This window comes from Colletotrichum destructivum, chromosome 1 (assembly GCF_034447905.1).
Source record: "Colletotrichum destructivum chromosome 1, complete sequence".
Lineage (NCBI taxonomy): Eukaryota > Fungi > Ascomycota > Sordariomycetes > Glomerellales > Glomerellaceae > Colletotrichum > Colletotrichum destructivum.
In genome coordinates, this window is record NC_085896.1 from 1,006,458 (window position 1) to 1,034,300 (window position 27,843).

Genomic DNA, 27,843 nt, shown 5'->3' on the forward strand with positions numbered 1-27,843 from the left:
ATAATGGCGCTGTCTACATTCCGCTTCATAGTTCGGGTGCTAGAATAGTGCATTCGGTTGAGAGGGGGGCAAAGTTCAACAATTAGTCGATAGGAGGGATAACTCAACAAGCCCACCTAGTTTTAAAACCATGTCCTAGATCTTTTGGTCCAAATTACTCACTTGGTGGTTGATTTCTTGTTTGATGTCTTGTAACTTCCGGCGTTTCTTTCTCAGCTACACTCTGAACAAGCCTAAGTCATCCATAATCTACCTGTTCCATCTACAACTCTATTTCAGTTTGATAAAGAGATGCGAAATCCTTGTTCCAAGACTAACAGCTAGCTTGTTTCCGTAATCTAAGGGAGTTGGATAAATGGTTTGATTCAAACGGCTGTCAATGGAAACTTGTCAAAGAAGGTTCACCCTCAATCTGTCGAAAGGTGGACAGCTTGGACTACCACATGGTTCCACCAACTCAAAGGGAGAAATGTTTCGGAATATTTATCAACCCATATATCGCTCCAAATACGCTTCAGTATCTTGCATTTGCTTGGATGCTTTTCCAACTCAACCTCAACCGTTTTGTAACTGCGTCAATTATCAATTTCTATTTGAACCCACAAACTACAATGAGGACCAGTAAGCCTGAGAAACAGATCAACGGGAAAAGGGGTCCTGCTGAATTGCAGTCTCAGTCTATTATCATTGAAGTACGTTAAACAACTGTCCGCAAAATCCCCTCCGAATCGAAGTGTCCCTTGGAGAGTTTCTAAAGAGCAGACAGGACTGGCACGACGAACCCTACCCGTGTACCGCTCCAAAATGCTTCGAGATAGTCAGGATCGTGGAAAATTTCAAAAAGATTCCCACCGACTACAAACTTCCGATCGGGGTATGAGATACGCTTTTTGAAGATTTTTCATGGCTCAGTGATCTTGTCTGTGGCAAACGCGGCTCAGCTGACCCTTTGCATCAATCAAACTGCAGCCTAAATTCGAGTTCTACGCTGTCGTGATCGAGGAGCTGAAGGCGCAGCGAGAGGTTATGGCGCTTGATTCAGAAATCATTACGAAGCAGCTCTCCGACTTGTTCGACAAGTGGAACAGCAAGCCAGATCTTCGCTCAGATGATGGGGCCATCAATGCTGTCGCTAAAATGAAGATCTACACGGACGCTTGGGCGAAGACGATTGAGGAAATCGAGGGGCTGAAGGTTGCTGGAAACCAGCAGCTAATTTCTTCGAAGGCAAACAAAGCTTCACAGGCATTCAAGAGTAAGAAGTGATAATAACGTCATCAAGACAAGGGGCAGAATGTCTATGAGGCAGAATGTCTGTGAGGGTAGAGGTTCGAAGTATTTCAATGTGAAAGAACACTTCTGAGAGCGTTTTTGTATTAGTCAGGGTCAATCAGACGAGTTTATGCTTTTTGGCCCGTAGAATCAACCATCTTCTACCCATCATTTGACTTTCTATGTTCCAAGATGGACTGGAACAAGCGGGAGTGAGGCACATTCCACTTGATGCCAAAAGAGCTTGTGTCTGATGTGGTGAAACGAAAACAACAGAGACACGATGTGATTGATGTAAAATTGAGGTTTGAAGGGTGATTAATTAAGAGTTGTGGCTGGGAAAGACAACGTCCAGGCTGACTGAATCAGTCAGCAGCCGAGGTCTGCTTTGGCTATGGGTCTTTGAGAGCAAAGTACTAACTGAGTAAGGAGATGGACTCTCAGCAATCCTTGGGCAACTTCTTTGACGAGAAAATATGAAATATCAATGGGTGATGCCTAGTAGGTACGGAGGCGCAGGCGGTGTGGCCGTTTGCAATGAATCTGCCTTCACCCGCAGTTCCGCGCTATTCACTTTAATTCCTCCTGAATACTAAAACTCCCTTTCCGAAAAACACGACAGCCCAAAATATCTTCTTACTATTCTACAGCCAAGTCTAGCTTCCCGCGACTTAGCATCGTCACTTCCTCCGACTCGGCCTGGCCTCGCCACATTCATCAAACCCCCTGATCAGTCAGCTCCCCAGTCGGCCCATCCATACTCCGTCTGCCATGACGAAGAAAAAGAACCCGCCTGGCAAGAATCAGAGGGATGACAAGACGGCGAAGAAAATCCGCGACGAGGGCGCCGAGAATTTGCGCCACAATTTCGAGCCGAAGAAACAAGTCCATGTGGACGAGAAAGGCAGAAAGCTCACTGTCGTCATGGGTGGAGAAACGGTTTAGTCTACACCCCCCCCCCCCCCCCCTTTTTCTCCTTGTGGTTCATTATGTTGACATACATCACACCGTTAAATTGGAGAACGAAACTCTAACAACGGCCTGTAACAGGAAATGAACTTTCTCTGGGAGCAGATGAAAACAACGCACGCGCTGCAAAGCAAGTCGGACAGTATCGCAAACGACGTCGAGGTTCTGCGGGCGAGCCTCGCCGACCCTCAGAACGCTCAAGATGGGATCCAGGAAGACTTTGAGAAACTGGAGCATGAGGCTGAAGCTCTCCAGGGTCCCATGAGAGACACCATTTTTGAGAAACAGAAGGCGATAGTGGCCAACCGGGGCATCCACGTTTTGGACTTCGTAAGTACCTTTCACGCCAATTATGCCTGCAGAAGGCGGTGCTGACTATCTCAGTTCCCACTCCACGCTGCAGCTACCTTCAAGATGGACGACGACGATATTGTGACTGGATTTGAGAATGAACTGGCCAAGATTGAGGGAAAGATGAAGGATTTACGGCTACGACTCGCCACGGATGACTGAAGGAGAAGTCGAAGGTGTTGGTCTCTGAATGATGACCACAAATACAAACCGCAGCTTGATATCGTGACGAGCGGGTTCGTTTACAGCAATTTATTCTGTTGCTTGGAATTGCCTGCTGCGTTTGCGCGTAACAACAACAACTGCGCCATCTTCGATCTATAGCTCTTGGAGGTAGGCAGCAGCCGCCGCCGAAGTCATCAACAAGGACTTTCCTTGCTGTAAACTGTCTATTTCTTGATTTTTCAATTTCAAACAGACTTGAGAACTTCTCGCAGCTTCTTCTCGGGCTTTTTACCGACGGTCTTGTCTCCGACAACCCCCCGATCCACCTAGAAAGAGTAGAAGAGGAGAGGTCGCAGGATGTTGATTTGAGAGAACGGGAGATGGGCCACAGTTCTCACAAGTGTCGAACAAGGCTGTCTTTCCGTGCGCTGGCAAGACAAAGAGTATCAAGTCCCGTTACGGGCGGTTTGAGCTGCTGGACAGTGTTCTGGCAAGGAAGTAATGGATAAGATGCCCTGAGCCGGTCCCCAGCAGGGATCTCAGCGCTACCACAGAGACCGGCAGTTGGCTGGGGCACTTACCTTTGGCTATGCCTCTTTTGGCGTAGACGCACGGGTCGGCCCGTCGGACACCATCGCCCGACCCGATCATTCGACAACACCTCCCATTTTTGGTATCTGGGCATCCGCCAGTGACGAGACATAAGTTGGTCAATGTCAATCCCTGCTGTTCAAGTAGGCAGATATATTTAATCAAAAGGCGTGCATGTCATCTGCTGCTTCATTTGTTTTACTGTATCTCAGCTTGGTCTCTGGTCTATATCCTAAGACAGTACTCGCCATTGCTAGCGCATGGAGTTGGCTGAAAGTATGATGGGGTTGCCATCATGACAGCGTTAGGAAGGGCAGCAAATCATGCCTTGATCATCCAGGGCTTGGTTCCTCTGGGATATACGATGGTTGTCGTTAGGAGCAACTATGCGGCCCAAATTACTTCTTGCAAGATTCGACAAGGAGGTACTAATAAGCTTGTAAACCCAAAAAAACATCAAGCATAGTTCAAGCTAAAATTATCACAATCTTTGTCACTTCATATCTTTTCTCTCAGTTTTATTCTTTTGTCTAAGGCTCTTAAAAGTGAAAGAAGAGCCTCAAGTGCCGATTTTTTCGTTGCACGCCTTGGAGTTGGAGGTGGCGGGGTAGTTGCTTTACGCAGCAGCCTTCTTGTTGATGACTGCGATGGCATCCTTCGACTCCTATCTGAGGGTGGCAATAGTAAGCTTCTCCTCCAGAAGCCTCTCTTTAGCTGCAGCATACTCAGAAATCTCAATCTGAAGAGCATCAATGCCTGTAGCAAGTTGCTAGCTGGCAGTAACTAGAAGTAAACTAGTACCATCATTAACCTATGTATGCTGGTGAAATTTGTTGCTGATCTTCACAGGATCGTAAAAAATAAACAAATTTGTATCACCAGTAACCAAAAAATTCAGATTTTAATCCAGGATACTAAGAAAGAGAACTTACTTTGCCCAAGTGGGTGACCTTGGTGTTCTTGCCCATCTTCTGGTTCGACTTGATCTCCATCTTGTTAATGAATCAGGACATATTTTAGAAAGTTCTTGGGATCCTGAGTCGTAAAAGGCTTATATCTATTGGAGTCTACCACAATAACCCCGGTAAGAGCTTTGAGAGAAACATGTGGCTGGAATTAATACCCTCTAATGGAGAATGGTGGTTGGTGAGAGGCTGTTGAGCACAGTGTGTGGTTTGGAGAGCTTCACGGAGAAGGAAAGAAAAAGAAATACTTAGTGCGGTGGAACACAGGGCGAAGCCAATACCGAGGGAAACTACATACCTACCTACCTAGGTAGGAAGATGACAAGCGAGCAGTACAGTTGTTGCCCTACTGTGCAAGTGGCTGGAGCGTTGCTGTTCTGACTTGGAAGGAAGGTACCTAGGTAGATAAGTAACTTAGCGAAGGCAGGTGCAATTACTGGGAAATAGCGAACGGAGGATTGTTGCGGCACAGGCTACAATGGCATTTGATCAGCTTATGACTTCCTCCACAGGACTCTGATGACACTTCAGGTCTGGTCTCAGAAGAATCACAAGAAATGAGTCTACTTGTAATTTGGCATTGGCTGCGAACTGGTATCTTTGCATCTAGGCCACCTCTTTTCATCAAGCTGCAAGACGATAATCATGAACCAACCAGTCCTACACTGGAGTGTCCCGGGCTCCCTTCATCTCCGCAATCTATGCTGACTTCTAAACAGTCTTTATCAAAACCTCTCCAAAGAAATATGTTGAGCAGTCTGAGAAACTTGTGCCAGTGTCAAGAACGCGTCGCCCCTCAAGCTTTCTCGGTCGAATCGTCGCTGATACGTCCATGCACTTTCTCTTAGTTCTCAATCCACAAAACGACGTTCTCATACAGAATCTCAATGTCGGCGAGGAATTTGTCGAAGCCCTCATCGATATCTTGGAGCTTCTTGGCCATTTCTCCTTCCGGCGCATTCATGCGCATGTTCCGGACCGATGTCTGCCAGTAACTGCCTATGGTTCGCATTCCGTCAAGCTCGTCCCTGTAAATGATAGCGAGGCGGTACTCTTCCGGGGTCTTGTCTGTCGTGATGACCGCAGCAATATCCATGGAGCCAAGCATGGCAGCGAGCGCCTCGCACGTCTCCTTGGCTTCCTTGAGGAACTGTTCGACTGCGGGGCCCTATTAAAACTGTTAGTGCGCGTTCCAAGTCTCCAGAAGGGAGCCCGACAGATGGTGATGGACATACGTTAGGACCAGACTGGGGCGGTTGATTCATTCTCGTTCTAGCTTGTCTGTAGATTTTGACTTCTGGCGCTTGGTTTGATTCCCTCGCGGTCGACGATGTATTGGTGTGCTGCTTTGCGGGCTTCTTTGTGGAAGTTAAAAGAGAAAACACAAAACCAGAAAGATTGGGGTATCAGTCGGGCAATACAGCCTCGAAGACAGATCAAACGACACGTACCTGCTTTGCCAGCGAGCGGCTGTTGTGTGGAAGGAAGGTGACTAAACTCCTGCCATTATGACATTCGCATTCTTCCGAGCGCCTTCCTGAGGTTCATCAGAGTTTCAACCAAAGGTCTCGAACAAGACGCAGTTCATAGCAACCTCCTCTTTCATTTTCACGTCGAATCGCAGGCAGTAAGTGGCTAAGCTTCTGGGCCGGTAAGGACCACCAACACTGGCAATTGAGTCGGGGCAACAGTGATAGTTCATGAATATTCGCAGCTCTTGCGTTCAACTTTGCAAGGCACTCGGAAAGCATAAAGTCTCCCCGAGACTGCCGGCGGAACATCTCGAAGACAGGTCTCACAGTTGGTACACTAGCATGTGGCTTCAACGAACACTAATCCGACAAATTCCCTGATACTTGCAAATTCAATGTCAGCTTATAGGTTCGGTTACTTCCTCTACTACGGGTTAATCCGCCAGCTCATATTACCAGAAAAAGAGTCCTTAATATCATTGACCCGTTCGGTGTTCAATCAATTGAGATGACCGGCGCCACACATTCCAAACAAATGAATACACACACCTGCGCTCATTTCTCATCTCAATTCAGCGACTCGCCATCCAATGCTCCTGCAACCCGCCAGCGGAGGCTCTAAATTTCTTCCATTTGGACTCTTAACCCATAAGAATCCACCCATTCAACTACTTCACTCGTCCTCCTTACCCTAAAATCGTCAACAAAGATACAAGTTACCCACCATTGACCAACCCCTCGACCATGGCCAGAAAACACGGAGCCCCCGCGGACTTCCAAGACAACGCTGCGTCTCCGGTCCGCAAGAAGCGACGCATTGTCTGGCGCGACAATGACTCGGACGGCGCCAATAGTATCCGGCACCGTCGCCACCCCCGGCCGAAACCCTTCACCAAGGCCGATGCAAAAGCGTTGTATCGTCAGATGCAAGATTTTGAGAATGAGTACAAGAATGAAGGTTACACAATCACCGGAGACACGGTAGGCATTCCACTTCCTTTCTGGAAGCTTCCCAGTAATTCCTGTCCCCTCTTCCCGCTTCAGTAGTCATTCGTCTTTGGTCTCAGTTCCCCTTGACGCAATACAGTACCCTCTGCGTTGGGAATCTCTAGCTAATCATATCCTTGCCAGCCCCCCAAGGACATCGATATCACAATGACTCGCGGCACTCTGCACCTCCGGCACCGCGAGATTCGCAACGCTCTCGACCGAACCTTCTCCGCCCACTCGTCCCGCGTCTTGCATCATTCATGCCGGACCTACCGTCTCCTGACCGGATACCGCGCCGCTCTGGCCCGCCACCGAGCCCTCTGGCGCCACCGCAGAGAAGTCCGCCGCACCCTCCGCATCACCCACGCCCTCGACCGGAAGAACGCCCGTCTCGTTGCCGACGAGGCCGCCGCCGACGCAGACACCGAGCGAGACTTCCACGACGACAAAGACCCGTCGTGCCAGCGGGTCCGTTTTGACAAGAGGCGCAAGTGGTACCGCACCGTCAAGAAGGACATGCGTCGCCGAGGCCAGTGGATCTCCAAGGAGGCGCCCGGCCCGGGCATCGAGTGGGAGCCCGTGAACGTGCACGAGGCCCCAGGCGCGCGGGTGAGGTTCTACAACCCCGTCGCTGGCGATTGGATCCTGCCGGCGCACGTCAAGAGCCAGGGAGATCTTAATGTGTATCTGAACCAGCTGGGCTTGCTCTTCAGCTTGCCCTTCCGTCATCCGGAAGCTCGGCCGTGGGTTTGAGCTGCTGTGGTTATTTCTTGTAAGAAAGAAAGTATTGGAGTTGTTTGTCAGGTCAAATGGGATCCAGTCTCCTGTGGGACTGGGAGAACTGCTGCGAACTACACGAAGAGAGGAACAGGGGGGGAGAGGGAACCTTGGAAATGAACGCAAACGATGTCTCGAGGTCCATGTTCAACCCTTCCTTGGCTACACAAAGCCAGCAGAGCGGGCCTCAAGGTCCGGGCTAGCCGGTTTGAGTGGACTTGAACAGATGGTTAACCAGAACTTTTGGGAAAGGGGCATCTCCCCGAGACACCATGCATCTTGGACACTTTTTGAGTGAGCGACCTGGTTGCAAGGTCAGGATTGCATGTCGACCCGCAAGGGTTAGCCCGAGTACCACAGCTGCTCAGCATGAGATAAGGGAATGCACGGAATATGTAATCAAGCGTCCGTCTGGCAGGCCTTCAGTTGGCTTCTCCTTTTTTCCAGGGCTTAGAAACTCTACACAGGATTGGTAATCTTTCGTTCCATTATTGCTACGACTCGTATGTCCAGATGCCGCGGTTGAAGTTGCATCCCCTGTTGTAGACAGGCTCTTATAAAGCGAACACCCGCGGAAGACCAGTTCATCCCAAGACTCTCGTTCGCCATTCACTCAACTCATAGGATTACCCTGACCTTCTCAAACTGCTATAAAAATGCGTTCTACCATCTCTCACGGATTAGCCATTGTCGCCGTGATGGCACAGGCGGTCAACACCCTCGACCTCCCGGAGTACGTCGGGCTCAAGACGTCCCAAAACGCCAGCGTCCTCACGGTGACGTTTCACAACCCGTCGTCCCCCATCAACCTGTGGAACCAGGACACCCAAGACGGCCTGACCGACCTCGTCTCCCGTCTCCAGGGCGATAACGAGACCAAGGTCGTCATCTTCAACAGCGACGTGCCCAAGTTCTTTATGGCTCATCTCGACCTCGCCATGCCCGCTCTTGCTAACCGTATGACAACCCCAGACGAACGACTTCACTGCTGTGTGTAATACAAAGAACCGTTTCTGACACTGAACAGCCGAGTTCGCCGAGACTTTTGGGACTCTCATCTACAACATTTCGAGACTGCCGCAGGTCACGATTGGTGCCGTTGAGGGCCGGGCTCGCGGCGCAGGCAACGAGCTCCTCGTGTCTCTCGACATGCGCTTCGCTACCAAGGGTGAGAGCCTCTTCGGCCAGCCCGAAGTCGGCAGCGGCCTGTTCCCCGGCGGGGGCGGCAGCCAGTTCCTCCCGGGCCTGATCGGTAGGGGGCGGGCCATGGAATACGTACTTAGCTCGAGGGACATCACGGCCGAGGACGCCGCGGCGATTGGCTGGATCAACCGCGCCTTCGACACGTCAGCCGAGATGTACGGCTTCATCGACCAGCTGGCGCGGCGCCTCAGCCTGTTCCCGTTGTCGGCCCTCAGCGGTGGAAAGCAGACCATCAACCGTGCCTCGGCACCGTCTCTCGAACAGGTCGTTGCGGACGGCAGAGATTTCTTCAAGCAGCAGGCGCGCCCTGAGGTACAGGATATCGGACGACGCTCGGCGGAGCTGTATGGGAACACATCTGCTGTAGACTTGGAACTAAACCTTCCTGATACCATCCCGCGCTTTTACGAGTAATCCTGGGCGCTCACATCTGGGCTGTGGCTTTGAGATAGAAACTGCATCTTCGGCTTCAAAATTATAAACATTATCGTGTAGCCTGTTGCGTAGATAGGCCATTGTATACATCTAAATGCATTATCAAGCCAAAGATTTGATTCCTGAGCGGAGCCCACGGCCCCTTGTGATTTTATCTTGCCGCCTCCAGCTGCAATCACACTTTTTGAGCTTGGAACGGTCCAAATCCAGAGTGATGTATTAAGTAACGGTTTCCTTGACTTGTCTCTAGCTCAAAATGCAAGATGTGCCAAAAGAAGCGCTGCGGCTATGAAAGCTTCACCACTTGAGCGCCTGATTGGATGCTTTGCCGGACTTTCGCATTATTCAAAACCCGTGCCACAGTCAAAGTGTTCCCAATTACACAAAGAAATCTCGTTCTTGCGTCCAATCAGACCCTTTGATGGAATTCCCAGCGCTAATTTACTTTACCGTCGGCGTATTGATCCGGGCTCGTCGACTAATACGACCGACCGAGCCCAATGTCGCCGCGGCAAAAAACCGCCAATGATTAGTGAGCCGACACACACAGAGCGGACCGCGTCGGAGCAACGCGCGCCCCGCGCCCGCCCGGGCAGCAGAAGAATGCCGAGTAATCTGATGCTTAACCACAATCTCTCCGAGAACTCAGCATTCTTCATCTGTTCTCGATAATTTGTCATCTCTTTATCGGGATGGCCGCCCTCATCTGGATGCTTCGGGTAGGTGATGCTCGTGCTGGCTGACGTATTCGTTTCAACTGCTTGGTTCGCAACAAGATTCAAAAGATAGAAATAACAGCGTCAAGTCTCATCCTACAATGCCACGTCCTACTCTTTCAACCTATCTGCTAACGCAATCAATCGCACAACTGAGCTTTAGATCCGTCAGACTCTTGCTTCCCGGATCCCTCGTCAACCCACCACCCCTCCTTCCAGACGTACTGCCCAAACCCACTTAAAGAAAATAAAATGCCCTTCTCCCCCGAGAAAGATATACCGGACCTTTCCGGCAAGGTCATCATCGTCACCGGCGGCAGCAGCGGCCTCGGCAAGGAAAGCGCGCTGCAGCTCGCGAAGCACAACCCCGCGGCCATCTACCTCACCGCCAGGACCGAAGCGCGGGGCGCCGCCGCCATCCGGGAGATCCAGGCCGCCGTGCCCTCCGCCAAGGACACGATCAAGTTCCTCGAGCTGGACCTGGGGTCCTTCGCGTCCGTCCAGAAGGCCGCCGCCACCTTCCTGGCCTCGTCCGACCGCCTCGACATCCTCATGAACAACGCGGGACTGTTGGCCTCGGCGGCGGGCCTCACGCCTGACGGCTACGAGACCCAGTTCGGCTCCAACTACATGGGGCCCTCCCTCTTCACCAAGCTGCTGCTCCCGGTCCTCACCAGGACGGCCGAGCGGCCCGGCGCCGACGTCCGCGTCGTTAACCTCAGCTCCGAGCTTTTCAAACAGGCGCCGAAAGGGGGGATTCTCCTCGACCAAGTTAAGACGCCAATGGGCAATGTCTCCAGCGTGGCGCGCTACGGCCAGTCCAAGCTCGCGGATTACTACCACACCCGTGTCCTGAGCCGGCTCTACCCGGCAATCAAGTTCGTCGGGATCCACCCCGGCGTCGTCAACACCGGCATTTTTGACGATCTCATTGCGAGACAGCCGTGGCTCAGTGGCGTGGCCGGCGTGATCGGGTCCGTCTTCTTGACCGACGTGCGCGCGGGGGTGAGGACGCAGCTATGGGCGAGCACGGCGGATAGGGCGACTGTCAAGAGCGGGGGTTTCTATAATCAAAAAATTAAAGAGTTTAAGGAAGCGATTCTTTACGATGACAAGGCGGCGCAGGAATTATGGGACTGGACAGAGCGGGAGTTCGAGAGCAAAGGGGTTTGATTTGGCGTTGCGACGGCCACCCGCCAGACCAGGTTGGAAACGTTCGAATTAATGCCGGAAGCTCATCGCCGTTAAAGATTTTTTTTCCCTTTTTCAAACTAAGACACGTTTCTTTTTTAGATGGAGGGGAAGCCTTGATTCGTCTATCAATAACACCTATGTTCAATGCGTTCTTGTTAACTAAAAGTACTGCGTTCCACACGCAAGCAATAGTATCATGTGGCGCCTATATCCGGGGCCTTCAAGAGCCAATTTTCGACTAGGAAATCAAACAACAATGGCAGGCATCTTCTCGTTTAACTTGGGGTCCTCCACCAAGTCCTTCTCCGACGGTGAGAGAGACTCCTCCTCAATATCCTCGTCGAGCTTCGTGTCATCTAGCATCTCGGGGTTGAATGTTCGCGAGCCCTTGGGAATGAAAGTCGAGGCGAAAACGACGGCCATGATGATGGTGAAGTGAACACCAGCCGTGTTCACGAGCGCCTCCCGCACCGAGCCAGTGCGGTTGTAAACGCCGTCGAGGTATCGTCCGAGGAAGGTGCCGGCAATTGCGTAGGTGACAATGTAGAATGAGTATAGGAACGCCATGACGGCACCCAGGGGAGACACGCGGTGCTCCTTGCTCTCGAGCCGAGCCAGAGAGGCTTGGATGAAGGCTGCAAGGGACACATCGCCGGCGGCCCAACCAAAGGAGACTGGGAGGAACGTGGCGGCAACGATCCAAGCCTGGCTGACCTGGCCCGAGGGCGGGTACCAGTACGGGATGTACCACACGATCAGCAACATGAGGGCATCTAGACGGAGCCACGGAATGGGGGTCTTGATAACGTTTGTGAAGAGGAAGACGAAGAGGGCGCCGAGGAGTTCACCAAAGTTGGAGCCTCCAACCATGATCTGTGACCAGGCCGAGTTGCCGAGGTACCGACGGGCGACTTGCGGTGCGATTCCATTCTCGAGATATCGGTGGCCGTAGAGGGCGACGCCATATGCTGGGACGAGCCAGACAAACCGTGTTGACGTGAAGAGAATCCTGGCGCCGACCCAGATGGACTCAAAGAATAGGAGGAAGCCTTTGCCGATGGCGATGAAGTAGTTGCTCTTGCGGGCCTCAGCGCGTGCGAGCGCGTTGCGCTCATGGCTGCCGTCAACGACGAAGAACCACAGGATGGCGGCGAGCGAGAAACAGATCGGGGTGATGACGAAAGATCGGTTGTTGCCCAGATTCGGGATGAGGACAAGGGCGGTGACGAACGCGCCTGAGGTACCAGCAATTTCGTAGAAGATGTGCACGAGACTGTCCATCTGACGAAGTTTTTGGACGTTGCCCCCAACAATGTCTCGGGGTATGACGCGACGGATGAGCTCGACCATACCGTAGGCGATACCGGTGACGGTGTAGATGGGGATGATGGCATCGTTATCGTAGTCGCCGTAGTACGACCACTCGTCCTTGGGGTGCTTCTTGCGGTAGGCCGCGGGGACGAAAGTACCGCCGGTGGCGGCATCGAGTATTAGTAGGATTGCCGTCATGAGGCCGAAAAGCAGGATAGCAGACGACAGCACATTCTTCGTCGGGTAGTGCTTAATGAGGGGGGCGATGAGAATGGAGCCAACACACTGGGTGGCCTGGTTTAGCCCCTGGAGCAGACCGAGACGCTCAAAGGTGCGCGAGGGGGTACCGTTGGTGTCGCTTTCAAAGTCATATCGGTTCGTGGCCAGTGCGGTGATGGAGCCGTTGAAGGCCTCCAGGCCGAACTTGTACAGCATGATGCCGCAGATGTAAAAGAAAATGGCTTTCCTTTCCTTTGCGTTGAAGGACTTGAGCCTCTCGCGGAAATCTTTGAAGATTGCCATAACGGGCCGCCTTATGAATCTGTTGCCGGTCTCAAGAGGAACAAGACTATGGCAAGTGGTCGGTAAGTAGATTTCCAGGTGGAGGAAAAGGGAGAAGCTGTCGAGCTCGACGTGAAGATGAGAGGGCGAGAGGGCAATGTGCCGTGCCGAGTGTGTTTTCCAGACTTCTCGATGAACCTTTTTCGGTGGGAGACTGGAAGGAGGAAATGTTGGTTGCTTCTTACATTGCCAGTGTTTGGTGTCAGACAGTGTGGCTTCTCTCTCGGTATATGTATAATCTGAGGCGAGTCGAAGCCACTACCTGGCGGACCGAAGAGTCGAATGAGAAACAAAGTCTGCATCCACGTGGGTTTCGGTGCAGAAGATGTCGCCCATAGAAGGAAAAACGGTCTTCGCCGGCGAGTTCTGTCTGTGGTTAACTTGGGAAGGGCCGAGTGTTAGCTTGCTCTGTGTGATCCATGGAGACGGGGGGCACCACCATGATGGCCTTGGCATTTTGAGTCGACGGCCGTACTAGGTTGGCTTCCCCAGCCGCCCCTCCCCTCCTTCCCCAGATGTTATCGTAGAGTTCGATGGAAGACTGATCCAAAGTTCCCGCACCGGCAAGGTTGCGAACTTGAGTGGCCACCACCCAAGAAGGATCTCGATACCGTCATGGACATGATAGACTGTTAGTGTTGAAGACACCTGGTGTGTAGCATAGAAGAGCTGCCCCATGGCAATTGTCCATCATCTGGGACTTCTTCGTCTGACATCTAAAACCTAGGAAAGAAATGTCGTCAACGGCTTCAGCCACACCACCGGACGTAAATTCATGGTTTAAAATCAGACGAAAGGAACGACACGTCGACCATCCAGACTTGATGATAATAGATGCTCTCTGTTGGTGTCATGCCGACTAGGCTCGAGGATCCCAGCTAGGGCAATGCTCCGGACGGCCGCTCGATCGGCTTCTCAGCACGGGATGGCCCATGTAGCTCGGTCATGTAAACGGATTGGGCTCAGAAGCGAGTTCGAATTCTGACGTGGAGAGGTCGAACCATGGTTGGGCGTGCCAGACGATACAGGCGTGCAAGGGATAAAGAGGCTGTGCTCGATGCTGCAGCGTGGCAGGGAGGACGATCACGGAGAAGACTCCATTACTAGCTTGCCAAATACAGTAACACTACAGCAGTAGTGTTTGTGTGTGTATGCGTGTGTGTGTGTGTGTGTGTTGTTTGTGGTTGTCTGTTTCTCAGTCGCCCGTCCGTCCTGTCGCTTGCTGACGGCAATAGTCTCATGTCTTGGCAGTGGTTGTGTTCTTGGCAGAGAGGGCGAGACTGCGCCTTCTTATGCTTTTCGTGTGTCTTGGCGCCGGTGTGGTAAAATAACGCAGGGTCTATTTGAGGCGACGAGAGCCAACCATTCGAACACATGGTCTTCCCTTCTTCTCTCGTTGAAGTTTGTCTCAAGTGCTCGATGTGTTTGAAGGCGGGAAAAGAAGATGGGTTCTCGATCGGGGAAACGAACGGATAACGGATGGCAAAGAGCACGACTGACTTCCTGCCACATCTGGAAGCGTTAACAAGGTACGTACCTATCATCCATATAGAGCCCCCACAAGACACCCACTGAAACGCCTCAGACTCGACGCTGAATGGACGACCCCAGGTACCTCTGACGTGCCGAAAGCGCCTCAAGATACGGCAAAAGCTTATTTTACGGTGCTTGCACTAACAACGGGGGCACGCATTGCCTTCGCACTGAAGGGGAAATTTTCTGGATCTCTTGGTCTTCTTGGTCTACGGGAATCAAGCAACACCGCGCATCTGGGCACCGTCTTGTCTGCCCTGGCAGTCTTCGACCAGTCAAGCGGACGAGAGAACTTCCCGAATGGGCCTCGGTCAGGGGAAGGATGCTCCTGCTCTGGAAGCGGGCGCCCCGTCATGAACAACACCACATTGTCGTCGCCAGTCTTGGCCCTTGTCCCCAGCCAAGAGTCGTCGATGTCGACGTTGGTCAACCCCCTCCCAGTGCCAAGGCTTCGGCGGCCTCTCCCAATCTTGGGCAGACGAACTCCTCAGAGAACAAATGAAACCCTTTTTTATTTTTTTCCCCTTCTTCACATGACTGTTCGACTGAGTATGGATGACTGCCAACCACTTGAATGAATGGCATGAGGAACGTGCGTCGTAATTTACTCGAAGTAAAAACCGCGCGTTGGCGAGCAAGTGCGCGCAATGCTCGCCACGGCCAAGACGCAGCATCCACGAGTCGTGCCAAACAGGGCAGCTACACAGCCTCGTTCCTCTGGGATTCTACGACGATCCGGGCGGCTTGATTGTCGTCAGCTCCCCAGCTCAACTAGAGGGCAGCGTGGAAGGAAGCGCAAGTGATCCTCGCCACTATTGTTCGAGCAGGAACAACAGATCAGCTACTCGTTGTGCGGGGGTTGGTTTTGATGGTGACGCACCCCAAGATATCAAATATGATCCCAATCACGCATTGATTACCTCTAATCCATTAAGGCATTCTTGAGGCGGAAGCGCCGTGTTTTATGGGTCCTGAACAGACCCAGCATCTTACGCCGGGTCAAGCACGCAACCTGCCCGGCGGTCTCGAAAAGCAAGAGGCGAAGATGCCTTCAGATGAAAGGGAAATCTAGAGAATTAACACCTGTTAATTTACAGAAATACTTTAAGAGTACTTGGCAAACAATGCGCTTGCTCGGCGAGACCGACGGCGTCGGGCGGCACGCATGTTCTGCCGGACCGGTCATACGGACCTTCCGTTGCGGAACAGCCTCGAGTGGGGCCGATTTGCGGAGTCCGCAGTTGCGACCTTTGCTTCAAGCCCCGCAATCAGCAGTCATGAGAGTGGACTCGTGATTCCGTCGCCGTCGTCTCAAAGCCGGGCTGGATTCTCGATCTGCAGCTGGGACTGTAAACAGGAGTACTGGCGGCTTGACAGACAACACCAATCACTGGCTTCTCTCTTCTTCGACCGCGCCGCTATCCTGCGGACTTTTGACAGGTAGGAGGACACAGGCGGACTCGAAGCGGCAAACCAAGTCAAGAAAGCACTCACTGATGCCCCGCTCTTCAAGAGATTGTTTTTGTTCTCCTCATGGAAGCGCAGTACGACCATGGCATCGCAAGTAGCACGCTCGATATACACACGGCGGTTCACTGGGTGGCTGGGAAGACGGTTGAGGTAGCGTCTGTTGGGAAGGATCGCCTTGAGGAGTTCCTTGATCAGCAGGTACCGAGACAACGATAACATTGTGATGCGGGAAGTTGAGCTTGTTGAGGCGCTGCACGGCGTCCATGGCGCATACTGGAAAAGGCCTTCCGAGGATTCTCGCAACTACACGTTGGCTCTTTCGTTCTTACAGCTACATGTGCACTTGTGATAGTATCACAGTCAGAAGGATCCCAATTAACATGTCCAGGATAAAAGTCCGGGGGCGGATTTAATGGATACACATCAACGGCCCAAACCCTTCCGTCCACCGCATTGTCCCCATGATCACCACCAGCACCGCAAACCCCGCAACCACGCTCGACACGCCGTACACATACGCGTGCCGCCTCCTCAGCACCGTCAGCTCGGCCACCCACGTTGACACCGTCGTCAGACAACCGCAGAACCCGTCCTCGACGCCCTGCAGCACCTGGCACCCGACCACGCCCCCGATCTCCGCGTGCCCCAGGTTCCAACACGCGCCGAGCACCGCGGCGCCCGTGACGTTGACCGCGAACGTGCCCAGCGGGAACGCTGGTGCCCGCGAGTTAAGCCACAGGCTCACGTAGAACCGCGCGACGCAGCCCAGCGGCGCGAAGACGAGCGAGAATACGGCCTGGCCGCGCCAGGCGTCGCGCGGGGGAAAGACGGCGAGGAGCACCGCGCCGAGCCAGGCGCCCCAGCCGAGGACCACGGCGGCGTGGTTGAGCGGGCCGCGCCCGCGCGAGGACGAGAGGGACGGTGTGATCGGTTCGAGAGCCGTCGCGAGGTGGGCACCGGCGATCAGCGCCGAGAGCGAGAGGGCCACGGTGGTGAAAGTGACGGCGAGCGCCGCCATGAAAGAGTCCCCGCCGCCTCGCGCTTCGGGCGCCGCGCGGTCCGCGCCTGGTAGGTCGTTGCTCACCGCGAGGAAGACGTCGCGGATAAAGGATGAGAAGGACGTGAAGGAGCCGCAGAAGCCCGTGGCAAGGCCAATGTACAGGGGGATTGTCTTCTTGATCGCGAGATGGGCCTTCTTCGCAGCCGCCAGGTCGGCCACCGCGCCACCGCCGCTGTTGAAGACATCTGACTGTCGCCGCGCCCCGCGGACCTGGTCGTGGTACATCGCCGCGCCCCATTCCTGCTTGAACAGCTTCCGGTCCTCGGCAAGAAAGCCCATGATTAAGCTGCCGCCGACGTTGGCCCAGAGGACGCCAAAGGACACGGGCGCGCCAGGGTAGGTCGTCAGCGCCTGGACGCCCAGGCGGGCGAGGGTGCCGAGGATGGCGAAGAAGACGAGGTATGAGAGCGTGTAGACCTGGCTCGCTAGATTCGAGACGTGCGTCGCGGGCCCGGCCGGCGGCTGCGGTGTCTCGGTCGTCCCGTCCCGCTCGTCCCGTCGGTCGTCCTGCATCATCTCCAAATCAGACGGGCGGCGGCCTCGTCCCACATCCGACCGGATATCCTCCAGACTCTGACCCTTGCCCGGCTGGTTCTTGCTGGGGCTGTGGCCGACAGGGTCCGCACACGTTCCGTCGAGGGTCTCGTGGTCGTCGGGCACGCCGTGCTCGATCGACCTCGTGCGTGACGCATTGGTGTTCGCTCTTCGTCCCGTCAACGAAGGGCTGCCGAAGGTGCCTCTCCGCTCGTTATTGTCGACTAGCCCGTCATCAAGGACGTCGTTCTTGTCGTGCCCTATTGTGGCGTCGTGCTCGCGAATGCTGCCGTTTTGCATCGTGCTCTTCGTCGTGGTCTTTTTCGCAGGCTCGGTTCGTACAGGGCCGTGACGGATTGCAGGGGGAAATCGGGCCGTGGCATCGCCTTCCTCAGCCAGACGGGAGCGGTTTGATCGAAGAAGCGGGCATTTCGGCTACGACAGACGGTGTGTTTTTTTGCGTGCCGAAAGCGGCTTCAGGTGGAATGTTGAATAAAACATGACGACGTATTATTTCCGGTCCCATCTCCAAACGGCGGGCACGGCTATCCCGCTGAGCGACTTCAGCGATGGTCAGAGCGTCTGAGTGGAGCGACTCGCTTCACCGAAGCCAGCGGAGCCCACCGGGACACACTGTAGGAGTGACATTCCAATGGGTTTCTGGGTATGGACACAGAGTACGGATACCTGTCTAGGTATCTAAGTACCTGCCTTACCCAAAGATGGAGAAGACATCATAAACAAACCACTAAACGACTTGTGGAAGGACAACAACGGCGACAGCAAGTCAAGAAGAACACGTTTCTAATAAGCTAATTCCTATCTCGCGTCCCCCCTGATCCCCCGATCCCCCGCGCAGTGCCAGCTATCATGCAGCTGCAGGGCGGCGACCTCCGACGCCTCACCGGACGCCGGAGCTGACCTGGTCGCTACTGCTACTCGCTGCCCGCCTCCAATGTGACAGATTGGCGGGCACCCGCCCCCTCCATCTTGTCTTATCTTATCATAGCTCCTCCCGCATGCACGCTGCCCCACTCAAGGTACCGGCGCGCTGATCAGGAGGACAAGGGACGGACTTTGGTGTTGGAGTTGGACCCCTCCTATTCTCCTTGTCCAACCTAGACCCCCCCCAACCTCATTCTCTTCTTCTTTTAACTACCATAGACTACTACTTCCCTCTCGACATTTGGCAGTGGAAATCCAGCATACTCGATCGTAATCAATATACACAGAATCACAACCATGGCTTCTTCAACGCCTGAGCTCCCCTCCAACGTCCATGTCTCCCAACACCCCTGTCTGCGGGCGAAGCTCTCCCAGCTTCGGTCACAATCAACACCGGCGAAAGACGTCAAGTCCCTGGTGAACGAAATCGCGTTGATGGTGGCATACGAAGCACTTTCTGCCTCGACGAAAGCGACAGACGGTCCCAAGGTACGAGGAGATCGGATTCCCCCGGCGATCCCATGGATCCACGGTTCACGTTCGCTGACGAAGGTTGCCCGTAGGATGCGACCCCTCTAGGCTTCGACTTCATCTCGACTGAAATCGCCCCCTCGCGCCTCTGCCTCGTTCCCATTCTCCGCTCGGGTCTTGGCATGGTAGAAGGTAACAACCCATCCATATCTCAATTCTCCAGCCGACTAACTCACACGCACCCAGCTGTCCAGACGATCCTCCCGACCCCGGTCCCCGTCCACCACCTCGGCCTCTACCGCGAACCCTCGACCCTCGAGCCCGTCGAGTACTACAACAACCTCCCCAACCACCTTGCCGACGACGGCTCCAACTCGCAGGCCAGCGACCTCGCCATCATCCTCGATCCCGTCATCGCGACGGGTGGCACCTGCGCCGCCGCCATCCAGACCCTGCGCGAGTGGGGCGTCAAGCGCATTGTCGTCCTTGCCGTCATAGGTGCCGCCGAGGGCGTCAGGCGCGCCGCCGCCGAGTGGGCCGGCGCCACCGAGATCTGGATCGCCGGCGTTGACGCCGAGCTGACGCCTGAGGGCATGCTGAAGCCGGGCTTGGGCGATGTCGGCGATCGGCTGTTTCTTACAATTGGCAAATAAAGCGTGCTTTTTCCCCTCTTCCGTTGGGTGATTCATATATGGCTATATATATCCCGATAATTCTCAGGTTCACACGAAACTGTCTGCGGCCGGCATTCATAGAAGGGACTGGTATTACAATTGAAAATCATGACACCTAGATACCCTGGGTATAAGAGCTGTTCTGTCGCCTCATATGCGTTTGTACCTCTCCTCATCCAGCAACGTCTTCTCGCGCCAACAGTCTTCGACCCAATGCCTGGTGACGATGTGTGGGATCTTCCGTCGGCTGCTAGTTTCCCGGCGCAAGTCCTCGGCGGCCTCCTTGCAACCATCGCCTTTCCCTATAAGCACAATGTGTGTGGCCCCTTCGTCGTCGACACCGCTCGCCAATCGTGCACCACCGAACGTGAGATAATTCCTATACTTGAGCATGTTGATGTTGTCCCTCTCTCCCTCTCCATTTGCCTCGTGCAGATACACAGTACACCGACGGAAAATCAACCCCTTGAGCTGACCAATTCCATGGCCGCGTTCTTCCAGCTGATTCAGGAACTGGGGCTTGTCGAAGGGTTCCGTGTCGGGCTCTCGCTTGGGCATGCTCTTGAAAATTGCCCGGAGCTCGTCGAGGCCGATATTTCTGGCGTAACTGTCGCCATACATGTCCGTATTTTGCAGAGCAACTGTTTTGAGCGCTTTTGTTGCATGCTGTAGGTGTCGATCCTCGTACGGAAGCAAGAAGGATTCATCAGCTTGCTCGAGGCAGTCCTGTATCCACTTCGGCTTGATGATGTCGACTCCACCCTCTTTGTGCCCTTCTTTAACCAGGCTGGCGACCTTGATGACGTTTTTGTCGGCCACCAGGATCATCTCCGACCGGGGTATCGCTCGCTGAGAGACCTGTCCACCGTTCTCCTTGATCAGTGTCTCAAGCTGGGCCTTGGTCTTCTTGAATGGCCTGAGCGATTCCGACAAGACGCAGAACTCGAGACCGTCAAAGAGCTTCGACTTCTGCCCCTCAAATTGCGCAGGCATGTTCTCCGTCCCGGAAATCACCACCTCGCGCTTGGCGCGCTTCACTGACTTTCGCTTGCGGTTCTCGACACTCATCGTCTTCTCCTTGGCCTCTTCCTCGACCCGCTTGCGGAGGTCCAGGAACTCCTGCACGCTGAGTCCCTCATCCCAGTTCTTGTCGGATCGCAAGCGGCGAAAGCGGGGAAACCGAAGCGTGAAACCGAGTGAGAACTGATCCGAGCTACCGATGCTCGCTGCCTTCGCCTCCAAGACAACGGAGTCACGAGGGCGGATCCAGACATCAGGCCTCTCGAATTGCCGGTCGCCGCCGGCGAGCTCGATGAATTCAACGGGCGGTTTCCTCGGGTCCCATTGCATCCACTTGCCGTCAGTCCTGTGACGAATCTCTGCGTAATCTTCTGCTCGGAAGCCACCACCCACTTTGAAGAAGCTGAAGCACTTCTCTGGGTTGGCGCCAGCTTGGATGTGGTTTTCGCTGACACGGAGACCGCACATGAAGCTGGAAAGCGCACCGCCTCTGCGGCCTGAGCCGTAGTAGCCGCCAATAACGACACAGTCTAATGACTCTCCGAATTCAGACATGTATTCTGGCTTCACCTTGAGCCAGTCGTCGTTGCGGCTGTTGAGTCTGTACATTGATCGTGGATTTTTGAGGACGAGTCCTTCCGACGCCTCGGCGACAACCTTACGAAGCAGCGGCTCGATGGCATCCGGCGACGTAGCGACTTCGTAATCGTGGATCTCCAGCCTCCTGTGGACGCCTTTTACCGTCTTGGACAATGCTAGCCGGCGATCTCGCAGGGTATACTGAGTCAACGGCTTGTCGTTGAGCAGTAGAATGTCAAAAACGCGGTAGAGCGGGCGGGGGCCGGAGTTGTTGTATGGGTTGTTCTGCTCCGCCAAGGCAGCTGTCTTGAGGGTTCCGAACGGCATAATTTTGTCAACTTCGGGGTCCCAAGTGATCATCTCTCCATCCAAGATGAGGTTCCGTACTCCTGCCGCAAAAGCGTCCCCGAGGTGGCGGGTTAAGGCCCCTTTCTCATCCCTAAGGCCGTTGCCGTATAGGTACGTATAATCTTTGGCCTTGCGGGACCAGAAACCAAAGCGTCGTCCTCCCGGAACACTCGAATCTTCCGTGACGTGCATCTGCATGCGTTCGCCGTCCAACTTTTCTTCAATCCAGAACTCGGGGTCTTCTTCGGTTGGTCGAAGGTAATCGATCATCTTTTGGAAGGAGGAGGGCATCTGGAACTGGGCGAGCTGTGGTTGAAAGCACTCCATGAGACAGACGCCCGTATCCTCCTGCTCTAGTCGGATTTGGGGATCGTACAATTCCCAGCAGACGCGTCGCAAGCTCGAAGAGACGCTGAAGAGCGCCTCACCATCCGGATGCCATAGGTCAAGAAAAGTCCTCTCGGTTGCTCCGACTTTCATTTGCTTCAAAACAATACGGATAAGCCACATCATTTCCTCGGCATTCATGCGCTCGTAAAAGATCTCGAAAACCTCAAGGTTCTCAAGTTCCCCCGTCGACGCGGCGAGCCTGTCCAGCGACTCGTTTACTTCCGCGATCGTCATGTCGCCAACTTCTATTCGCATCGGTCGCTTGGACAGAACCTCGAAGCACCGGCCTGCAAAGTCACCGGCCATCCGCGACGCAGTGGTGTGACCGGGGAGCTTCCAATGGAGAAGGTTGTGTCCATCTTCCGAGTTCTTATCAATCTTCATTAGCTTAACGAGAAGCTTTCCTATAGCATTCTCTTTCAGGCCATAGACGCCACGATCTCGGTCCTTATCGGGGAGTATCAATCGTAGCGCTGGGTAAATGTCGTTCCCCACATCGTTTCGCCATCGCGAGATGAATCGCTCGATGATGTGTCGCCTCTGCTCTTGAGTTGACAACTTGGTGGGACCATGGGGTCCCTTTTTGGCGCGAGGGGGGCCGCGACCGGCCGGCTGTTTCTTGTTCTCATTGAGAGGATTGAAGAGACTCTTAAACAACTCGGAAAACCGCATGGTCTGCGAGTGGTTACGCGGGCGGTTAGGATATCTAGAAAGCTGTGAGCAATTAAGGTCTACATAACAGGTAAAGACAGCTCACTTCTCTTTGAGTTCCTCCAGTGTCATGCCGCCGATGAGATACTGTTTCTCTTCTTCTTCTTGTGCAGCAGCATTGGGCGACCGGGGTCGCTGTCGTTGGCTCATTGTTGTTAGTGGTCGAGCAGGTGCTACCGTGACAGAGAGACAAAGTAGCGCTATTGAAACTCGAATGCTGAGGTTGATTAGTAGGATTGGTGATGAGACGCAAGATCGAATCTGTGGGAGTTCCAGGCGGCAGAAGGTGTAGCCATGACTTATAATAGGGACGTACCCCGTTGGGTGTGGCTGGCCGTTGAAGTTGAAAGGAAGTGGGATGGTTGCCTTGGGGATGCTGCCTGGAGGTAAATGCACTAAAGCGGCTGGGGTGGGTCTACTGGATCAGATCACAAAGTTGGAAAAAGACAATATGGCCTTATGCTATTAGAGGAAATAGCATCCCGCATTAAGCATACGGAGCAACATCACCCAATGAAAACACGGTGTGGTGACAGAATCCTTGCATGCTTCTATGCGAGTCATGGACATAACCCATCCAGAATGGTCTAACTGTACTTAAATAGGCCAGCCTGTTATTTCCACCTAGCCCTAGCTCTAGAACAGTTATTAGGATAGCATTAGGCCTACAAGCCTGTAGTGATCCTATCCACTCTTTAGTACGAATAGACACTCTTTTCTGCTTACTTATATATGCATATTCTGCTAGCTACCCTAACAAACTGTTAGTTATAAGCCTAGTTAACTCTAGCAACTGTTGTCTTAATTAATTCCTTTAGCTAAGAGGTAAGGACCTATTAGTTAGACAGCATTAATTAATTAAGTGCGTTGCAACTCTTAGGACTATTTAGTCTCCTATAGCTAGCGCTAATCCTGCAGCTACAAAGGCTAGGATCTTTAGCTTTAACAGAAGCAATAACTCTACCTCTCTATAGGCAATTAATTAATCCTAACAATATTAATATAATCCTACTAGGCTACAATTGCCTCCTCCTTAACTATAGAGTTATCTAAGGTTACTTAGAAGCTTACTTCTAACGCTAACTAGACTAAATAGTACAGAAACCTTAAGCTAGTAGCTAGGATCTATAAGGTCTAGAACTATATAGATCTAAACTAACAATTAGTAAATAATAAGCCTTATCTTACTAAACTAAGCCCTAAAGCTAAAAACTTTACTAACAAACTTACCTTAGCTAAGGCTAGGTATGCTAATTAAATAGAAGATTACAAAAGGGCTAATAAAGGCATTATTACCATCCTCTCTTAGGTTACCTTTATAGTTAAGGCCTAGTACATTAACTACGTTAGTAGTAAAAAGAGTCTTAGAGAAATAATTATTGCTCTTAGAGACAAGCTTACCCTAGACAACTACGTAAGGTAACAACTTATCCTTTATAGCTACTAAGCTTACATAAGCTTAATTAAGCAGTCTAAGCTGTCTAATTAGCTTAGTAACTACATTAACATTATAGATAAGGTTGTTAACATTAGACTTCTAGCGCTTCTTAACCTAACTACTTAAGTTGCTAACTTCCTTAAGGTAGTTAAGCTACTTACTTCTAGCTATTATACAACTGCTACCTTCTCTTTTAACTAAAACAGCATAAAGAAGCCTCCTAAGATAGGAGAGAAATATGCTAGAATTTAATAAGCTAACTTCTTCTGTTAATAGGTTAGGTCCTTCTATCCTAACTAGCTCTTTAGAGACGCTAAAGCATCTAGCTTTACTACTTAGCAAGGAGAAGATAAGAAGGGCAATCCAACAGAGTTATAAGAGAAAAGAAACAAGATAATAGTTCCTAAGTATCCTACCTACCTTAGTCCTATAAAACACTAGGTTATTAACTGCCCTTACTTTAACCTAGGGAAGAGGAAGCTTAATTACAACCTAAACCATCCTTAAAACAAGAAGGCTATTAAACAGGGTTAGGCCTAGCTTAAGAAGAACCTAAGGGCACAAAAGCAACTTAACAACGCTAAAATCTCTTTATTAGCCTTATTAGACAAGCCAGCTACTTAATCTTCCTCTCTACTGTATAAAGAGAACTTAGGTCAAAGTTCTTCCTACTTTAACTAAGAGCAGTTAGACTCTAATAGGGATACTAAATATAGCTCTAATTCCTTATCCTTCTATGCTACCCTAAACAGCGCTCTAGCAATAAGTCTATATGCTAGTTTTCTACTCTAAAACAGTGTTATTATTAACTCTAAAACTAGATTCTACATCTACAACAATCGCTCTAAAATAAAGGATCTAGACTTTAGCTAGTTAATAGAGTTCACTACTAGAGGAGGAAAAATAACAGCTATTGCTTGCAGGACTATAAAGATCCACCCTAACTAAGGTAGTCTTAGAAAGAAAGGGTTTATTATACAAGATACCTAGTATTACCTAGACTACCCTATAACCCTTATTAGAGCTAAGCCCCTAAAGGAGAAAGGCCTAATCTTTATAGTTTGCTATCTAGGACTTAAGACTAAAACAGGAGAGATCCTATACTACACACCTTAGAAACATAGTTAATATCTCCTAAAGTACTACAATTATAACTTAACTATTGCTTAAGCTTTATCCTTTAATAATAATAACACCTTAACGTTAATCCTAACAAATCTAACCCCTAATAAACATATTAGCTTTGTTCTTTTAGATGCCTAGCCTGCTGTAAAGTAAGGTTAGCCTAATTCTAAAGATCCTCTTACAGCCTCTAAGGCAGAAGCTGTAATCTAGTATAAACAGCTTAGCTATCTAAGCGCTAATGCCCTTAAGCATCTCCTAAAGACTAGCTAAAAAATTAAGATTTAAGGGGTAACAACTATTAAATGTAAGGCTTGCAGCATAGGTAAGGTGATTTGCAAAATCTTAAGAAGGAAGCCTAACTACAACCTAACTGCCTTAGGAGATTACATCTCTATAGACTTCTTTACACTAAGAAGGACATACAACAGGGAGAAGATTGTCCTGCTTATATGTAACAAATAGAGTAGATTTATATAGGTTTAATTCCTTAAGTCTTATAAGGAAGGGCTTTAGGTAATTATTTAGATAGCTACATTTCTTAAGCAATAATACTACTTTAAACTCTTAATCCTTTGCCTTAATTAAGAAACAGCTCTTTAAAATGCCTTTAACTTATAGGCAGCAGATAACAGCAAGCTTATTAAGAGGTCTGCAGCCTATACTAGGGCTTAAAATCTAGCAGAGAAGGCTAGTAAGATCCTTTTTAAGATTACTAGGGCTCTACAATATTAATTACAATTCCTAAAGGAATTAGCCCCTAAACTTATAAGAGCTGCAAATTACCTTAGCAACAGAATGCCCTACAAGAGGCACGCTTAGCAAACCTTAGAGGGATTAATTAATGCTTAGCTTAACTCTAGGCCTTAGACTACTTATTAGAGAGCTAAGCTCCCTTAACTTACCTATTTACAATAATATAGCTACAAAGCCTACCTGCTTACTGCAACATACCTTAGAGGGGAAGAGAAGGCAAACAAGACTAAGCCTAAAGCCTACGTTAGGTATCTCTATAGTTATAATAGTACTAACATCTATTGCATCTAAGTCCTAGCTATTAATAAGGTTATAAGGACTAAGGACGTTACATTTAATAAAATAAAGCTATACAACCTTAGCTAGGAGGATACTAGTCTCCTTTATTAAATAGAGCTAGAGAGAGTCTTCTCTATTCTAGAGATTCTAATTCCTAATCCTTAGAGTAAAGATCTCCCTATAGATTTATAACTATAGAATAATAAAGACCTCTAGCATTATTTAGCTGCTGCAGTTAGACTAAGGGATGCTAGGGAATAGTGCTTTAACTAATAGCAAGAGCCTTAACTGCCTACTCCTACTAGTTCTCTAGGAATACAACTTTAGGAGTTACACACTCTTTTAGTTAAGGGGGTAGAAGAGCATGTTTTAACCTATATAGACCTAGAAGAAGAGATAGTAACTTAGCAACTGTTACTACAAACAACTTTAGACTTAGATTAACCTTTTATTTAAAACCCTCCTACTCCTAAGTTAACAACCTATAAAGAGTTACCTACTTTAGATACTATAATTCAGGATTGCTTACCCTCTACCTTATTATTATCCTTAGCAACAACCGCTAAGTTAACAATCTACATTGCTAATTCTTTAGATGCTCTACCTCCTACTATAGGTACAGGGAGACTAAGAGGATAACTAATAGGAAGTTGTAATAACCCTATTTACAATTAGGAAACGCTAATTAGTTAAACTAATTACTAACTAAAGGCAGCTATAAGATCCTTTTGCTAACTTAAGGATAAATCTTTATTAATTAGATCTTCCTTCTTCTAGTTAATAGATTTAACTAAGGAAAAGGATAGATAGGACAACTTTGCTTATAATCTAGGTTAAATTCATTACAAAGACCTCCCCTCACCTCCCTAGAAATACTCTAAAGCAAAAGAGCACAAGTTCTAGCCTAAGTAGCTAGCAGCAATAAATGTAGAATATTAAACAGTCTAAAAGAAGGGCACCTTTAAGCTTACTAGACTAAAAGACGTTAATTAAAAGATCTATTAAATTCTTCCTTTTAAGTAGGTATATACCTACAAATTCAATAAGTATAGATTTCTTAAGCAATTTAAAGTAAGGATCTATGTTAGAGGAGATCTTTAGCTAATTAATAGGCTAGAAACCTACGCATTAACACTTACTAGAAGATTATTTTGCAGCATAATAACCCTTATAGCATGTTTTAACCTAAAGATAATGCAGCTTAATACTGTAAATGCCTTTACTAACGCTACCCTTAATAAACTAGTTTATATCTAGTTCCCTCTAAGCTACAGCAGGCTAAGATCCTACCTTATCCTTTGCAAAGCACTCTATAGTCTAAAGAGAAGCCCTCTTTTGTAGCAGAAGAGCCTCTCTAATACTCTTAAGAAACTTAGACTTACTCCCCTTAACAAGGATAACTGTATCCTTATTAGCAAGGGAGTCCTAGTCTTCTTCTTTATAGATAATATTGCTGTAATTTATTACAAGAAAAACAAAAAGATAGCTAAGTAAGTTATTAAGGGACTTTAAGAGATCTATAAGATAAAGATTATAGGAGA

General features: G+C 50.6%; 10 protein-coding genes across 10 annotated transcripts; 6 read left to right on the forward strand and 4 right to left on the reverse strand.

The window, feature by feature from the left end:
* Window positions 1-611: 611 nt before the first annotated feature.
* On the forward strand, window positions 612-1,266 carry CDEST_00310 (uncharacterized protein; the record flags this gene model as incomplete). The annotated part of the gene is made up of 3 exons (XM_062916469.1): window positions 612-692; window positions 767-874; window positions 970-1,266. The coding sequence occupies 3 exons, from the start codon at window positions 612-614 to the stop codon at window positions 1,264-1,266; spliced, it is 486 nt and encodes a 161-aa protein (XP_062772520.1).
* Window positions 1,267-2,043: 777 nt separating this feature from the next.
* CDEST_00311 (uncharacterized protein) lies at window positions 2,044-2,754 on the forward strand (the record flags this gene model as incomplete). Its single annotated transcript, XM_062916470.1, has 3 exons — window positions 2,044-2,211; window positions 2,323-2,571; window positions 2,626-2,754. 3 exons carry the CDS (start codon window positions 2,044-2,046, stop codon window positions 2,752-2,754), a joined length of 546 nt encoding a protein of 181 aa, XP_062772521.1.
* Window positions 2,755-5,157: 2,403 nt separating this feature from the next.
* CDEST_00312 (uncharacterized protein) lies at window positions 5,158-5,578 on the reverse strand (the record flags this gene model as incomplete). The annotated part of the gene is made up of 2 exons (XM_062916471.1): window positions 5,158-5,481; window positions 5,549-5,578. 2 exons carry the CDS (start codon window positions 5,576-5,578, stop codon window positions 5,158-5,160), a joined length of 354 nt encoding a protein of 117 aa, XP_062772522.1.
* Window positions 5,579-6,529: 951 nt separating this feature from the next.
* Window positions 6,530-7,528, forward strand: CDEST_00313 (uncharacterized protein; the record flags this gene model as incomplete). The annotated part of the gene is made up of 2 exons (XM_062916472.1): window positions 6,530-6,766; window positions 6,917-7,528. 2 exons carry the CDS (start codon window positions 6,530-6,532, stop codon window positions 7,526-7,528), a joined length of 849 nt encoding a protein of 282 aa, XP_062772523.1.
* A 680-nt stretch (window positions 7,529-8,208) lies between these two features.
* On the forward strand, window positions 8,209-9,169 carry CDEST_00314 (Putative enoyl-CoA hydratase/isomerase, ClpP/crotonase-like domain superfamily; the record flags this gene model as incomplete). The annotated part of the gene is made up of 2 exons (XM_062916473.1): window positions 8,209-8,509; window positions 8,580-9,169. The coding sequence occupies 2 exons, from the start codon at window positions 8,209-8,211 to the stop codon at window positions 9,167-9,169; spliced, it is 891 nt and encodes a 296-aa protein (XP_062772524.1).
* Window positions 9,170-10,158: 989 nt separating this feature from the next.
* Window positions 10,159-11,079, forward strand: CDEST_00315 (Putative short-chain dehydrogenase/reductase SDR, NAD(P)-binding domain superfamily; the record flags this gene model as incomplete). Its single annotated transcript, XM_062916474.1, has 1 exon — window positions 10,159-11,079. One exon carries the CDS (start codon window positions 10,159-10,161, stop codon window positions 11,077-11,079), a length of 921 nt encoding a protein of 306 aa, XP_062772525.1.
* A 267-nt stretch (window positions 11,080-11,346) lies between these two features.
* Window positions 11,347-12,933, reverse strand: CDEST_00316 (Putative MFS transporter superfamily; the record flags this gene model as incomplete). Its single annotated transcript, XM_062916475.1, has 1 exon — window positions 11,347-12,933. The coding sequence occupies one exon, from the start codon at window positions 12,931-12,933 to the stop codon at window positions 11,347-11,349; it is 1,587 nt and encodes a 528-aa protein (XP_062772526.1).
* A 3,269-nt stretch (window positions 12,934-16,202) lies between these two features.
* On the reverse strand, window positions 16,203-18,332 carry CDEST_00317 (Putative fluoride-specific ion channel FluC). The gene has a single exon (XM_062916476.1). The coding sequence runs from the start codon at window positions 17,867-17,869 to the stop codon at window positions 16,385-16,387; it is 1,485 nt and encodes a 494-aa protein (XP_062772527.1). The 5' UTR covers window positions 17,870-18,332; the 3' UTR covers window positions 16,203-16,384.
* Window positions 18,333-18,696: 364 nt separating this feature from the next.
* Window positions 18,697-19,638, forward strand: CDEST_00318 (Putative Phosphoribosyltransferase domain-containing protein; the record flags this gene model as incomplete). The annotated part of the gene is made up of 3 exons (XM_062916477.1): window positions 18,697-19,003; window positions 19,078-19,177; window positions 19,232-19,638. The coding sequence occupies exons 1-3, from the start codon at window positions 18,812-18,814 to the stop codon at window positions 19,636-19,638; spliced, it is 699 nt and encodes a 232-aa protein (XP_062772528.1). The 5' UTR covers window positions 18,697-18,811.
* Window positions 19,639-19,809: 171 nt separating this feature from the next.
* On the reverse strand, window positions 19,810-23,048 carry CDEST_00319 (Putative DNA ligase, ATP-dependent, BRCT domain, DNA ligase, ATP-dependent, central; the record flags this gene model as incomplete). The annotated part of the gene is made up of 2 exons (XM_062916478.1): window positions 22,754-23,048; window positions 19,810-22,702 (listed from the first exon to the last, which is right to left on the reverse strand). The coding sequence occupies exons 1-2, from the start codon at window positions 22,855-22,857 to the stop codon at window positions 19,810-19,812; spliced, it is 2,997 nt and encodes a 998-aa protein (XP_062772529.1). The 5' UTR covers window positions 22,858-23,048.
* Between the last annotated feature and the right edge of the window lie 4,795 nt (window positions 23,049-27,843).